This window comes from Pygocentrus nattereri, chromosome 1 (assembly GCF_015220715.1).
Source record: "Pygocentrus nattereri isolate fPygNat1 chromosome 1, fPygNat1.pri, whole genome shotgun sequence".
NCBI lineage: Eukaryota > Metazoa > Chordata > Actinopteri > Characiformes > Serrasalmidae > Pygocentrus > Pygocentrus nattereri.
In genome coordinates this window covers 12,277,414-12,292,254 of record NC_051211.1, presented here as the reverse complement: position 1 = coordinate 12,292,254, position 14,841 = coordinate 12,277,414, and the positions used below count along the sequence as shown (strand labels likewise).

Sequence of the window (14,841 nt, the reverse complement as noted above, 5' to 3'; positions counted from 1 at the left end):
ATGGGATCAGTTAGCATGAGCTGATGCCTGTGGTTTCTTTTAACCCCCTAAACTCTGGGATTATGATTCTGCTGTTAATCTTAAAGGGTCGATATCATACACGTTTGTTGTATTTGCATTTTTTCCCTATTAGGTCCACTCATTATATTTGTGCGGTTTTATGCACCAAAACAGCCAATTTCCAGCCATAGAATCTAACAGGCTTGTTTTGTTACTGTGCCTTTAAGGATGATATATGCAAAGGATTTCTGTGCTGATTGGCTGTGCTGTATTGTGCATAGTTCAAAAAGTAGTCTGGATTGAAACACTCCTTATAACTTTAGAGCGGGGCTAAACCGCTGTTGGATGATTAGGCAGATTTTTGTGACATCACAAAAACAAGTTACCCAGAACAGCCTGTTTATGCAACTTATTTTCTGGAATGGGGAGTATATAATATGTTTTGAAACTTTAATGTTTACATAACACATCAAACTCTTTTATTTCAAAAAATTTGCTGTAAAGTTTGGATGTTGATAAATATCCATAAAAAGCGCCTGTCAAAAGTTTGGGGACACATTGCCTTCTATCTGATTTGGTTTTCAGTATTGCTTTTCAATTTAAAACAATGTATGTTTTGCAGCTATGTGGACATTTTTGGGGCATGTTTAGCTTCAGCACACTGCTCCGTGATCATCAAAATGTCCTCCTTAGTATGAAATACAGATTTCATCCAATTAATAGTTTTTTTAATAATAGTAATATTTGGGTAAAAATATTTGGGCCCAAAGGTGGTTTAAACACTTGAAAGTTGTAACAAAATCAAACCAGTCAGGCACTTGTGATAAAAATGAAAAATAAAGCTTTATTGTTGTGGAGTTGCCCTGCGATGGACTGGCGACCTGTCTAGGGTTTATCCTGCCTTCCGCCCAATGACTGCTGGGATAGGCTCGGCATCCCCCCGTGACCCTGAGGGAGAAGCGGCTTAGAAAATGTGTGTGTGTGTGTGTGTGTGTGTGTGTGTGTGTGTGTGTGTGTGTGTGTGTTGTGGGGTTTGGCTCAACTCAGCATCGGTGAACAGGCAATAGTCAAATCCAGGTCTAAGGTCAAAATACAAAGAAGGACAAACATTAGCAGGCAACCAGATCCAAAAGGGCAAAGACAAAAAGACAAAGTCAGAGGATCCAAGAAAAGGTCAGAATATCACAAAAGGCTGTCAGAAAAACTCTCAGTAGTTCTCACCAGCAGAAACAATACCTCACAAGGAAAGTGGTCTGAAAGCCCGGGCTTTATACTAATTACCACTAGTCATGTGACATCCAGAACAGGTAGACCAGATTAGCATTGAATTGAGTGAAAAAATGATCGGAGTGCTGTGGGGCATCAGGCATGTGATCTCCCAGAGGATTCTGGTAGATGGAGTTCATAGAAGCATTAGAGTGGAGGGATGTGCAATAAAAGTGATGATGAGTGCTGACATCACAACAAGTGGATAAAATGCAAATGGTAAAGCTTTATTCCCAAAGTAGGGCGTTTGTCAGCTGTTCAAAAAGAACAAGATTTAAACATCTTTCTATATTATATGTAATTTTTTTTTAAATGACAATGAAAACATTTATTAGAGACATTTTAAAAAGCTATGTGTCCCTGAGCCTTTGACAGGCAGTATATATTTGACACTGCATACATTTTACTTCTTGTTTTATGTATGTGCTTAGTTATCATATCCACTGTATTTCTATCAGAACTCAGCGTACGCACCCACCGCTAATGAGAAGACAATAACCTACAGACGGGACCGCCTCCCCGAGCTCCCCATGGAGATGCATGTCCACGTTCCCAAGATGCCCCTGAATGACATCTGGCCATGACAGGATGAATGAGAAGAGAAGAGTGAGCGAGAGCAATAAGTGAATTAATGCACATGTTTCCACAAGCACACTTCATTCTTCCTTGGTTGTTGTTTTCTTCTTCTGATACGGTAATTTAATTATAGTTTATGTTCTGTTGCGTTGGGTGGCATTTCGGCTCTTCTCTCCCGAGGCCACTCGGGTGAGAAGAGGAATGATACTATTTACAGGGGCTAACGTCGTTGGACAGTGAACAATAGTAAAGTAAATTCATGCTTAATAGATATTAAGCATTAGCTCTGGAGAGCCTTTCATGTCCACCGTTTTTTAACCTTCGCTAATATGGTTCCTGTGGGTTAAAAGTGCATTTGGACAGTCTTCGTAACAAAATGCACACAGCTGAATCATAAATACCCGGTTTTTGCGTTCAAGTGCTCACTGGAAACCAGTACATTTAAGTCCACCACAGCAGGGTCTGTATATCTGCTGTGATAAACTATTATGATGTCATCAATCACTACAAAAAGGATTTATTGTAAGGCCCTGCCTTATTACTATAGTTAGGCTTAAAGGGAATTTCCGCCAGTGTTTCAAAAGTTCTGCATAATTCAGTCACTGAGATGTAGACAGAGTTGTTCAGAGTGGTTTGATATGATTGTAGAGAAACTTGCAGACTCAGATTTCTTTACAGTGGTAAGGGGACCAGGGGTCATGATGTCAGTAACACAAATATAGCCATTTTATTTACTAACCATAAGAACCAATGAACATCCACTGATTTTCAAATGTAAAGTTGATAATGTGAAACCTGAAAAAATATAACTTGAATGGATAATGGATGGATATTTGAATAAATTGTTTTTAAAAATAGCATTTTAAGCCAAAAGCTTGTGTCACAACTACTGCAAAACAATGTCTCATATTTCGTACACCATGCAGTAGCTTTCTGTGAAGGAGCCTTTAGGGGCATTAATCTTCTTGCACATCTGGTTCCTTTCACCACCACGGTGAACAATTCAGGCTTGGCAAGTTTCTCTAGAACAGAGCATTTCACACCAAGCCACTCTGAATGACTTTTTTATGCCTCAACCATTTAATTGTACACAAGTTTTGAAAAATCTGTGGACTTCCCCTTGAAATTAGGCAGCATCTTAATGATTGAATTACATGGAAATGTTTAAAAATTGGTAGAAATTCCCCTTCAATTTTACAATCATTTACACACATTATGATATAGAACGTGTCACTGATATAGTCACCATTGGTACTTTTATTTTGTAAAAATACAGTGAATGTGCTGGAGCACTTTGCAACTAGTATACTTAAGCAAGTTTCACACACTTACTTGTATTTACTTTACTAGCTCTTGGAACACAATCTGTAGCATGCTCGGAAATTTACAAATTTACCAGTCTACGAGGACTGGCCGAACGCACCCCAAGACCTCGGTCAGGAATGCTGAGACAGTGTTGCAGCTGTCCCAGACCTAGCTGACTCTGCTAACACAAAGCAACACAGTTTATGCATTGTCTTGAAGCATGAGCCTGTAGCTTGACCAAAAAACCTGGTCAGCCATTTGCAGCCTGACTGCAGCTTTAACCTCTCCAGGTGAGTTAAGTGTTCTGAAAGTGGACAGTTCACCTCTATGTCCAGTTCTCTTTGGCCTCTGTGTGGTAGGTGATGGTACTGTAGTTTTTATTTATGTGCGAGTGTCTGAGTGTTTGGTACTTATTTATGTTTTATTTAGCCTCAATTTAATGAAATGGAACACTACGTTTCTGTTGAAGAGCCCACACTACTCAGCCGTAGCCATGAAAAACCTCAACTTAGAACCACTCCCTGGGATTCTTCTGCCGTCTAGTGGCCAGTTTTGGGCAAGACCCAGAAAGTTATCCAAGATTTTTTAGCACAGTGCCATGTGAGTCAGAGACCACCCTTGTTTACTTGATATACTGTCAGAACAGCTATTAAGTTATTTTATGAAAGCAGAAATGCACTAAACTAAAAACGGGTGACGGGGACAGTTTTGGTGTCTACCAGGTCTTCCAGTTGGTTGTTAGGAGTCCCATTTTCTCTGTAGCTTTGTTAACTTTTTGAGCTCCGTTTTTGGAAACTCCTATTTTTTTTCTCTACTTTCTCCGTGTTTATGCAAGTCAAGTATCTTATATCAATCAAATCTTTGATCAAATATCTCCTGAATTATGAAATAATTTGCTGTACTGATTGGAAATTAAGCAAAACAAGGGTGGTCTCTGAATTTTGCACTGTACTGTCTTCAGCAATTCTCATTCAGCAGAGGTTGCCTGAGTTTCCATATAAACATATGAGCTTAAAGCATGAAGTCCAGTTGGTCATAAATACAGCAATTACTGTCATTTGTCCATCTTAATAATGATGTTTTCACTTTGAGGTGCACTGCCAGAAACTGGAATTTTGCTGTGGTCGCTTGCACCTGTGTTCCTCGCCTGGGATACTGTATTTTTTTTTTCTTTGGGTGTAAATTTTGAGAAGCGTGTCGACTGTTTGCCAGTGTGAACTGCCACGCTAACTAGCTGCACTTGTGTATGTCAAACTACTGAAGTCCAGCAATGGTACTGACCCATTTACTGGAAAGAAGGCGAAGCAGGAGTTGATTCAGAACTGAAGATATGGATTACAGAGACTGTCTTTGGCCTGCTTTGTCATATTAGTGGCGTCTCGTAGGCCTGCTGGAGAGTCCAGTCATTCCTGTGGCTTGTAGACCAGTTTTACCACTGTTTACATCAAACATTCATCCAAACACTAAAAAAGGTTTATTTATTTCTTTCTGTTTCTTAGTTTCTTTGTGTTTTTGCTTTTCTTTGTAGAGGTTTTGTTGCTGTCCTGTAGAATGTTACTGAGAACCACAACGGGACTATTTGGTACGCTGTGGTAATAATTGTAGACATAGGTCTTAAGCACTAATTCAGCTCAGTGTGGATTTACTGCTGTCTGTGATTATTGTTTTCCATTAAATAATCAACAGACCCAGTGATAATCTTTGGCAGCCAAATCATCAAGTAATTGGGCATTACATTCATTAACGGCACTTTTGTTTTTCTATCACCATTTGATGTGAAAAACGATTGTTTTCAATAAATAAAAAAACTCAATACTGTCTAATGCCTATTGTTATCTTTTGATTTCAGTTGGTGTAGTGTAGTGGGTAACACCTATGCCTTCTACTCTGTAGACTAGGGTTCAATCCCCTGCCTGGACAGGCACCCTACACTATACTAATAAGCGTCCTTGGGCAAGACTCCTAACACTGCCTTTACATACCTATGTACAAAAAAATGATCAAATTGTAAGTTGCTCTGGATAAGAGCATCTGCCAAATGCCATAAATGTAAATCTTTTCCCTATTTATTTGTGTGGTTTTACATACCAGAAAGAATTATGATTAATTTTCATTAACATATATCATGTCTTATACATATATTTGAATTGGTAATTTTGTGAAGGACAGAGTTTATATTTTTTATCTTTAGTATTATATATATTGTCTATGTGATAATAAGTAACAAACTGTTACCTTGTCAAGTAACAAGGTTAATTACTTTGTTCTCTTCTTGTTGCTTATTTTCATGAGTGCCTTGCTGTCCCTTTGCTACTGTAGCACTGTGAATTTCCCCAGCTGTGGGACTTACAACGTATTAACAATTATCTTGTCTTATATACATGCAGCCACCTGAATGGACATATGAATACTTCTTAATAAGTGCATTGGCAAAAGTTTTTATCATCCTTAAAGGAGAATAAAGTCATCCTATTAGTGTTATTTTAGCCCTATGAGGTAAATAGAGCTGATCAAACTACTGCAAAGCTCCACTTCAGTTATATAGAGACTCCTGTTAGCTTTTAGTGGCTAGAGTCATTAATTCACTATGGCTTCAGTGTGGATTTGAACTCTTTATACCTCTGGACTGCTAGGTACTGTGGTCATTGCTGCGCCACTAGGGGGTGCCAAAAGTCTTATATGCATGCAGCCACCTGAATGGACACATGAATACCTCTTAATAAGTGCATTTGCAAAAGACATCCCTATTAATGTTATCATAATTCATGCATGAAATTAGCAGACTATAATCATCACACTGTGTGGACGCTAGCCATGTTATTTATCTAATGTGGAAACATTGCTTCACACCTTTTACCTGACTAGTTCATCTGTTGCAGAAGGATTTGTTCAGAGGTGGGTAGTAACTAATTAGGTAATTAGTTATATGATTTAAGGGGAATTCCACCAACTTTTCAAAAAGTCCTGAATTCTGTATGACAGACTTAGATTTCATTACAGTGGTGGTGTTGATTTTAGGAGCATTTGCCAACTGTGTTTCGCACACTGTGGTATTAGAACTCTGCATTTAACCCATCTGTGCAGTGAAACACCCACGTGCGTGCACCCTAGTTAACAAACACACAAGGGGGCAGTGAGCACACCTGCCCAGAGTGGTGGGCAGCCCTATCCATGGTGCCCGGGGAGCAATTGGGGGTTAGGTGCCTTGCTCAAGGGCACTTCAGTCATGGACTGTCAGCTTAGGGGATTGAGCTGGCGACCTTTCGATCACAGGGCTGGTTCCCTAACCTCCAGCCCACAAAAGTGGGGCAGGGGGGAAGCAAGGGGTCACAATGTCTACAACACAGATGCAGCCATTGTAGTTATCAAAAAAGCTCCAGTAAACCTCTTTTGAGTTTTATATGTGATGTTGATGATAAAATAATAACTATTTTGCCTTTAATGCCCTACGTGTACCTCTCTGCTCCAAAGCGTTTTTTACATTTTAGGCCAAAAGTTTCTTTCTCAAGAATCTCGATTCTTAATTTAAAACCCCTAACAAAACAATGCCTCAGGCATCAGGCAGCGTATTCATAATGTCATTCATTTTATGTAATGACTTTCTGAAGGAGTGCTATTAGTGCCATTTAACTCTGCAGATGTCTGGTTCCCATCAACGCCACTGTGTGCAATGTCAGCTCAGAGTGTTTTACATCTGACCACTCTGACCACTCTGACCACTCTGACTCTGTTTACATCTTACTTGAAGTTTTATAAATTAAGACTGAGCATTTTCAAATAATAATATATTTACTTTTATATCATTTATTTCATCCTTTATTCTAAACAAGTGCATTTTTAAGACAATGCAACGTTGCTCTTAGTTACATTCAGTCCATCATGTTCAGTTTTTGGTTTCATTTCTTTCTGGACTATTTTGGTACTGCCTCTTATTTTAGAATTAGGCTTGTAGTTTTAGCCCAAAGGGATCCCACAAAGAGATGAACAAACTACTGCAAGGTTCTACTTCAGTTATATAGAGACCCCAGGGGATGGGGGGCTTACGTGACACTGTATATCTCATGTTAGCTTTTAGTGGCTTGAGTCATTAATTCAGTTTTGCTTCTGTGTGGATTTGAACCATTCATACCTCCGGACTGCTAAGCGTTGTGGCCAGGTTGCTGCGCCACTAGGGGGCGCTAAATGCACATGGAAAGGAAGAGGGCGCTTCAGAAAAGTTTGCGTTTTGACTTTTTTCCATCACTTCCAGCAGACAACTGTCCTCAGTGCGCAAATGGTCTGGCATAAAACTCTAATTTACATCATTTCCCTCTTTACTTCAAATGAACCATGGGTTCTGTGCTTAAATGGTTCTTTGCATGATGAAATTGCTTTTCATATTGATGCAGAACGTTTTCTGGTTCTAAACAGAAGCTTTTTGAAAATGGTTCTATATACCACCAAAAAGAGTTCTGCTATGGTTAAATATAGGACAAGCATGTGACAAGAGAAGAACCCCTTTGATTCTACATAGGATCATTTTCAAAAAAGGTTCTGTATAGAACCAAAACACATTATACATCAATCTGAAGAACCATTTCACCACACAAAGCATGACATGTTCTTTTGAGCGTTCATGGTTCTTTATAGAACCATTGTCCTTACCAAAGAACCCTTGAAGAGCCCTCCTTTTTAAGACTGTGGTTTTGCTTTGGAGCTTCGAGGCGAGTTTAATAGAACATTTAATATGATTTATACATTTTATAAATATTATGATTTTAATATGATTTTAATATGATTAAATCTATATTAGCCTGGTACAAATCTCAAGAAGCCAACTTCAGGCACTGAATATGTCTTTGGCAACAACCTTTAGGGTCAGTCATCAAACACTTGTGGATGTTTTGAGTTAGGGTTAGGGTTAGATATTAAATGAAATATGACAAATGTCATGGGTTACTTCAGAGACTCTTATGTTGAAATGTACTATATGTTCCCTTATTAATTAATTCCTGCATCAGAAGAAAGATCAGCATTATAAAGAAACTCTTGCTTCATTAAGAGGCACATCGTACAAACTACACGACCATTTCTATGCAACCATGTGGAAAAGTCTCAAAATGAGTTCTCAGAATAATATTAGAATAAATAGAATAATATCACAATAAATATTATGCAGCTATATGGAAGAATTTAATTTATGTTGATTTAAAGCTCATCCTTTGGCCCCCTTATACACACATATACACACATATGTATATACATATATATGTATGTATGTGTGTGTGTGTGTGTGTGTGTACTAAATATATTTAACAGTGCCTTAACTTCAATTGAAAGACATGCACACATGTAAATGTAAATGAAGTGTATGCAATAGTAAAATGTATGTCATCTATAAATATGGACTTATATCTGTATATATTTGTATATATCGCTTTTGTTGGAAGAAAACCTCATATCTCCATTTTTGTTGTTTTTCAGTTTTTCAGTTTTTGACATAATTTGAAAAGGCCTGTTACCTTTTACATTGTGGGTAAATTTCATGATGAATGGACCAAAAGAAATGACCTAAAATTACTTGGAAAAAACGTCTGGTTCCATTGACTTACATTAAAATGAAAGTTGTAAAGTTACTATTTTGGAGATACGAGGTTTTCTTCTGACAACAGCAACAGATACGTAGACAGACAGACAGACAGACAGACAGACAGACAGACAGATAGATAGATAGATAGATAGATAGATAGATAGATAGATAGATAGATAGATAGATAGATAGATAGATAGATAGATTTGAAAGATGTATAGAAACATTTTCTTTGCATAGGAGTCAAAGAATAAGTAGAGTTGTATTCGTAGTCAAACCCAATCTGACTTTATTACGAGGAATTAAACCTTAAAATCAATAGTCAGTAAATGCAAACACGCATGCGCAATTAAATAAACCAAAAGATTAAATAAAAAAAAGAGAAAGGAAAAAAATAACAAAAACAAAACAATAAAGATTAAGGACCTGAAACGCCTCTATGCTAAAATCATAAATATAAATTCAAAGTGCGACTCTGATAGACTTCAAAGCACGAACTGGTGGATAAATAACGCGGAGAGAGCGCGAGTTATGTACACGTGTTGAGTCCGCCGCGCTCTCACACACAGCCAACTACGTCCATCCACGGAGGGGATTAAACTACAGTACAGGACCACACCGGGGACGACTGGACCCTTTAGAACAGTAAGAGGACGTCGACAGGGCCCACCACCACTTCAGCGTCGTCTGAGTCCCCCTGCTTTTGGGGGAACCCGCCGCTCGCGCGCACACAGGGAGAGTAAAGTGCCTCAATAGAACTCAATCAATTAAGACATTTCATGGTAAACTCCGAAATACAGTGTAAACATAAAATCATCATCATCATCATCATCATCATCATCATGGGTGTTTTAGTGAAGTGTCTTAGGCTGTATGGCTCAGTGGAAGTGGCCACTGCTCAGTGTCTCTGACCCACACTCATCGTTTCTGAATACACCTGAAACGTCCTGGCTAATTAGAAGGGCAACCCCACCCACTTTTTCAAAGTTGGCGCATAACGAAATGGTTAAGATGTGGACACGGTCGTTCAGAGCGGTTTGGTGTGAAACGAAACTGAGTCAGAACTGCCCACACCGGTGGTGAGGGGACCCAGACGTCCACCTCTAAAATTTCCCTCACAGAAAGTCCCTACACTGTCTGCTTGATGTCTAAGACGCTGTTTTCTGACGGCTTTGAGGTAAAGATTTAGCCTAAAAGGCGGATTATTAAAAGGCGTGCGTGGCGGTGGGGTACACTGCGGGGTAAAACCGTCCCCCAGAGGAATGACATCTTTCTGGATTTAATACCATTTTAATGCCAACATTAAAAAGCTCGCGCGCGGGCTCACCGGTGGTAAATAAAATAGCCATGTTTGTGTTGTAGTCATGGCGACCCTTGGTTCCCATCACCACGACTGCAAAGAAAAGTTTCTCCGCAGTCCAAAAGCACTTTGAATGACATTGTTTACATCTCAGGGAATGGATTACACGGACACTTTTTAAAAAATGGTGGAATTGCCCTTTCACACGAACTTTCTTTGCCCCAGTGACGTCACATGTTTCGTACCTTTCCACGGGAACTGACCACAGCCTTCGCCTTAACGCGGAGAGAGTCCCAAGCCACTTTTCCTTCGTTCCAGCGCGCAGCCAAATCCCCAAAGTCCACTCCCGCAGCTGGAGACGGACCGCACGAGCTCGCTTATGCAGAAATGGCGCAGAATGTCCATCTTTCACTGCACCGAGCGGAGTGACCACTCGCCATGGTGCATTAACACCGACACTGCGGATTCACAACCGGCCTCGCTGAATTCGCCCTGAAAGCGCATTTAAAGTGCTGAACTGACGTCTGTAGCCTTTACCGCGAATTCAGCGCTCTAAGCTCAAAATAATCACCGAATCACTGAAAATTCAGGAGTCGCTCCAACTCTGTTTGTGTTCATCCGGCACTGTAAGCTATAATTCAGCACTTCGAGGGTTCAATTCAGCAGCTCACATTTGGTGGGTTAGTTCAATATTTTTGCGCCTTAAAATGTTTACGCATTAATTCAGCACTGAAAGTCATAATTCAGCACTTTGAGTTTTACGCAAGCGTGCAAGTAAACGCTTTAAATATGATAGCAGTACTTGAGAGAGGACTCACATCAGTTCACCGTTTTAATCATATAATGAAACATTTCAGTGTTAACCCAGGTGATAATTCAGCTCTCAGAGTTTGCAGAACTCTGTCTGTGTTTAAATTAAACGTTTTAAGTACTAATTACGCGTTTGAGCGATAATTCAGCGCTTTAAGAGTTTATACAACTCGACTGTTTGTGTTTATTCAAGGTTTTAAGTATTAATTAAGCGTTTGAGTGATAATTCAGCGCTTTGAGAGTTTATACAACTCGACTGTTTGTGTTTATTCAAGGTTTTAAGTATTAATTAAGCGTTTGAGTGATAATTCAGCGCTTTTAGAGTTTATACAACTCGACTGTTTGTGTTTATTCAACGTTTTAAGTATTAATTAAGCATCTGAGCGATAATTCAGCGCTTTGAGAGTTTATACAACTCGACTGTTTGTGTTTATTCAAGGTTTTAAGTATTAATTAAGCGTTTGAGCGATAATTCAGCGCTTTTAGAGTTTATACAACTCGACTGTTTGTGTTTATTCAACGTTTTAAGTATTAATTAAGCATTTGAGCGATAATTCAGCGCTTTTAGAGTTTATACACTCGACTGTTTGTGTTTATTCAAGGCTTTAAGTATTAATTAAGCGTTTGAGCGATAATTCAGCGCTTTTAGAGTTTATGCAGCCAGTTTTTGCTCATTCAGTTAATATTTTAAGTCCAACATTAAACATTTTAAGTATAACAACACTTTGTCTGGGTTAATTTAGTACTTTGAATTGTTGATGCAGAACATTCATTCCTCTTACACGGAAATACTGAACACTTTTAGAGCGAATTCAGCGCTTAAAGAAAGAATTCAGTCCAGCGACCTGAACTGGAGTGAATGTAACACCATTCACTCGGAAAGTGTCCGTTCAGCAACGCAGGACTCATCAGTGCGTCTCCCGGCGCTTGTGTCCGTGTTCCATGTGCAGTGTTTCCCTCTCTGTCTGTCTCTCTTTCACTCTCTCTCTCTCCCTCTCTCTCTCTCTCTCTCCCTCTCTCTCTCTCTCTCTCTCTCTCTCTCTCTCTTTACGCAGTCCTGCTGATGGTCGAGCTGTGGCCGTTAACGTTGCCTGCGTGCTCGGGGCTGCGGCACGCAGGGCTGCCAGGCGCGCTCTGCTCGCTCTCGCTGTCGCTGCCCTTCTTGCACGCGCCGCCCTGCGCTCCGGCCTCGGCGCCGCCCGCGCTGTGCGTCTTCACGTGCTTGCTGAGGTGGTCGCTGCGCATGAAGCGCTTGCCGCACACGGGGCACGCGAAGCGCTTCTCGCCGGTGTGCGTGCGCAGGTGCCGCTGCAGCTCGTCGGAGCGCGTGAAGCGTTTTCCGCAGAACAGCCAGTTGCACACGAAGGGCCGCTCGCCCGTGTGCCAGCGCAGGTGAGCCTTGAGGTGAGACGTCTTACCGTAGACTTTGCCGCAGCCCGGGATGTGGCAGCTGTGAAGGCCCTTTCGGCGCAGGCTCGCGCCAGCCGGCCCCAGTCGCTCGGCCTCCTGGCAGTTAGGGCAGTCGCACGTGGCCCGGCCCGAGTAACGGCGCGCGGACGAACGCGGCGAGCCGGCGAGCGGGAGTGCGGGCGACGCGCTTGCGCCGGCGGCGCTCGTGTCTGGGTACGAGGCCGGAAGCATAGTCTTGAATCCGTCCATCACGTGCTGCCCGCCGGCCAGAAGGTGCGGCGGCGGCGACGGGCCGGTGCCGAACGCCGCGTGACCCAAGGCCGTGTAGTCCGAGCCGTAGGCGCCCAGCGGCGAGTGGTGCAGCGACGTCTGGAGCGCCGAGGCGGCTCCGCTCGCGCCCTGCACGTCGATCCAAGTCGCCGGACCCACGTCCCACCACGCCGCCGCTCCTGCCGCGCTCGCTCCCGCGCACGCGCCGCCGACCGCGTCCCCCATCTGCGCCGACTTGAACCAAGAGTCGTACGGGTGCGCCACGCTCATGCGCGGGTAGATCCCCTGCAGGCCGTCCACGGGCGCGTGCACCTTGGAGAGGTGGAAGGCGGGTTCCGGAGAGCTCGCGCTCGAGGACACCGACGACGTCTGGAACGCCGAGTAGTCGTTGGCGAAGGGGCTCGCCGACGCGCCTCCGACGCCGCCGGCGGGGCTCGAGGTCAATGAGAAGGCGCTGGACGCGGCGGGAGAGCCGCTCGCGATGAACGGCGACGAGGAGGAGGAGGAAGAGGAGTCCGCGCGCATCAAGCCCGCCGCGAGGCCGACGCCTCCAGCACCGCAGCCGCCTCCAGCGCCGCTGCGTCTCCACGGGTGGAAGCCTTTGGCGAACGCCGTGCCGTCCGAGAGCGCCGGCGAGGGGCTCGCGCTCCCGATTTTGTTACAGGTGGCGGCCAGCATGGCTAGAGGAGTGGATCCAAACTTTGGCTCTTCCTGGAGGGAAGGCAGGAGAAAACGAGCGTCAGCTTGTGTTAGTATTGTGTTTTCTTCCTAAAACAACTCGCTGGGATAAAATCAGAAGTCACTTCTTCCTTTAATGATAAACGTCTTCGCCTCCAACTTTTCAGCATGCAGACCCTCGCCTAAACCCCTCAAGCAGAGCGAAGTAAACAACTCTCACTCACCCCTAGAAGTGAAGTTGCCATCCCAGACGTGTCCGCGTTTGAGAATAGCTTTGCATTTATGAGTTAACTCGCCTGTTTTTCAGCTCTACACACTGCACTGGTGTTTTCCGCCCACCTCGCCACAGTTGTAGCTCCACTCTGGCTTTGAAGTTCCGCAGGCTCAGGCCTGGCCAATCACGATCGCCCGAGCTCCCTGGGGTTCGATTCTGCCGTGATGTCATCACCCAGGAGGTCCGTTGGTGCCAATCAGATTCGCCCAAGCTGCTACTCGTGAGGTCATCGCCCACAGGCTGCGGCTCAGCCAATCAGATTGAAAGAAACTTCTTCTCCGTCTTGAAGTCGCAGCTTCTCAGGATCGCTCTGAACCTATAAAGTCCTCTGTGACGCCATCGTCCGCGGACCAACCGGATCGGACGGAACTACTTTCTACCGTGACGTAACGCAGATCGGCTACAGGTGGGAGGGGCTGAACTCTTCATCACTTTCCTGACGGGGATGCCCTCCTGCGAAGACCCCGCACAGCTGTTATAACGCACGATGAATGCGTGAACAGATCAAAGCTGATGTCTTGTGTGCTCTGTTGCGACGCTCATGCGGGGATTCCTCTCAGTCTGAGTGGTCACGAGCCCACCTGGCTGCTAAAGACGCTGCGCTGTCCTCCCGCAGAGGCCCCGCTCTTTTTATTTTTGCGCCAGTGCTCATGCGGACATGCACGTTTGCGGGCACAGTGCACACTGGGGCAGAGAAGTGAGGGCCCGTGTGTCGCGAGGGCGTGGTAGACCAGCCCAAGGGGCGGAAGTGGGTGTGCACGTGCTGGGACAAGCGCTTCACAAATAAAGAAGGAATTAACTTCATCCTCACTGCCCCTCTGCTTTCACTTCATTCACAGCAGCAAAGGTGACCGCTGTCCATTTGCCATTCTTTTACGGGACTGTTTGGTCAGCGACCTTGTGGGAAGCAATGCCTTGTTTATTTAACATTTATGGTTGTTTTAAAGCTGTTGAGCAATAAACGACCTACTATTTTACTACTACTACTATTATTATTATTATTATTATGATTATTATTATTATTATTTACTTTCGTGTAGTGGTGACGTCTGTATCGTCTGTTTCAATATTTTTCCAGTATATATTTTCATATATATGTATATATGTGTGTGTGTACATATATATATATATATATATATATATATATTCTCTTTTCGCTGATGAATGACAACTGACTGATGAATCTCTCCCTCTCTGGCATTAGCATGCCGTGCACGCGCACGCGGCGCGTTTCATTTGAAATTCAGATTTAATAAAGTGGGGGACTTTTAATCGCGCCTCGTTTTTATTTGTCTGATTTGGCGCGCGCGGAGGAGGAGGAGGCGAAAGGCGTCAAAACGAACGAGAACGAGAAAGCGCGCTCCCGCGTCCTGCTGCTGGACT

At 43.2% G+C, this 14,841-nt stretch overlaps 2 protein-coding genes across 2 annotated transcripts in view; one reads left to right on the top strand and one right to left on the bottom strand.

Moving 5' to 3' along the window:
- The window catches only part of itgb8 (integrin, beta 8), a 35,982-nt gene extending 31,015 nt beyond the window's left edge, over positions 1–4,967 (top strand). Inside the window, exon 16 of the mRNA XM_017720950.2 lies at positions 1,725–4,967. Coding sequence (XP_017576439.1) covers positions 1,725–1,850 — 126 coding nt within the window. The 3' untranslated portion in view covers positions 1,851–4,967. The remainder of the gene's footprint in view (positions 1–1,724) is intronic.
- A 4,021-nt stretch (positions 4,968–8,988) lies between these two features.
- sp8a (sp8 transcription factor a) lies at positions 8,989–13,824 on the bottom strand. Its single transcript, XM_017720973.2, has 2 exons — positions 13,409–13,824; positions 8,989–13,217 (listed from the first exon to the last, which is right to left on the bottom strand). Exons 1-2 carry the CDS (start codon positions 13,427–13,429, stop codon positions 11,874–11,876), a joined length of 1,365 nt encoding a protein of 454 aa, XP_017576462.1. The 5' UTR covers positions 13,430–13,824; the 3' UTR covers positions 8,989–11,873.
- Positions 13,825–14,841: the final 1,017 nt, after the last annotated feature.

What these genes read in the sequence shown, in the direction of transcription:
- sp8a (XM_017720973.2), bottom strand. Translation starts at nt 13,429, where the DNA reads ATGGCAACTTCACTTCTAGGG. An exon ending in TGGCAACTTCACTTCTAGGG is followed by an intron (nt 13,218 to 13,408) that starts GTGAGTGAGAGT and finishes CCTTCCCTCCAG; the next exon opens with GAAGAGCCAAAGTTTGGATC.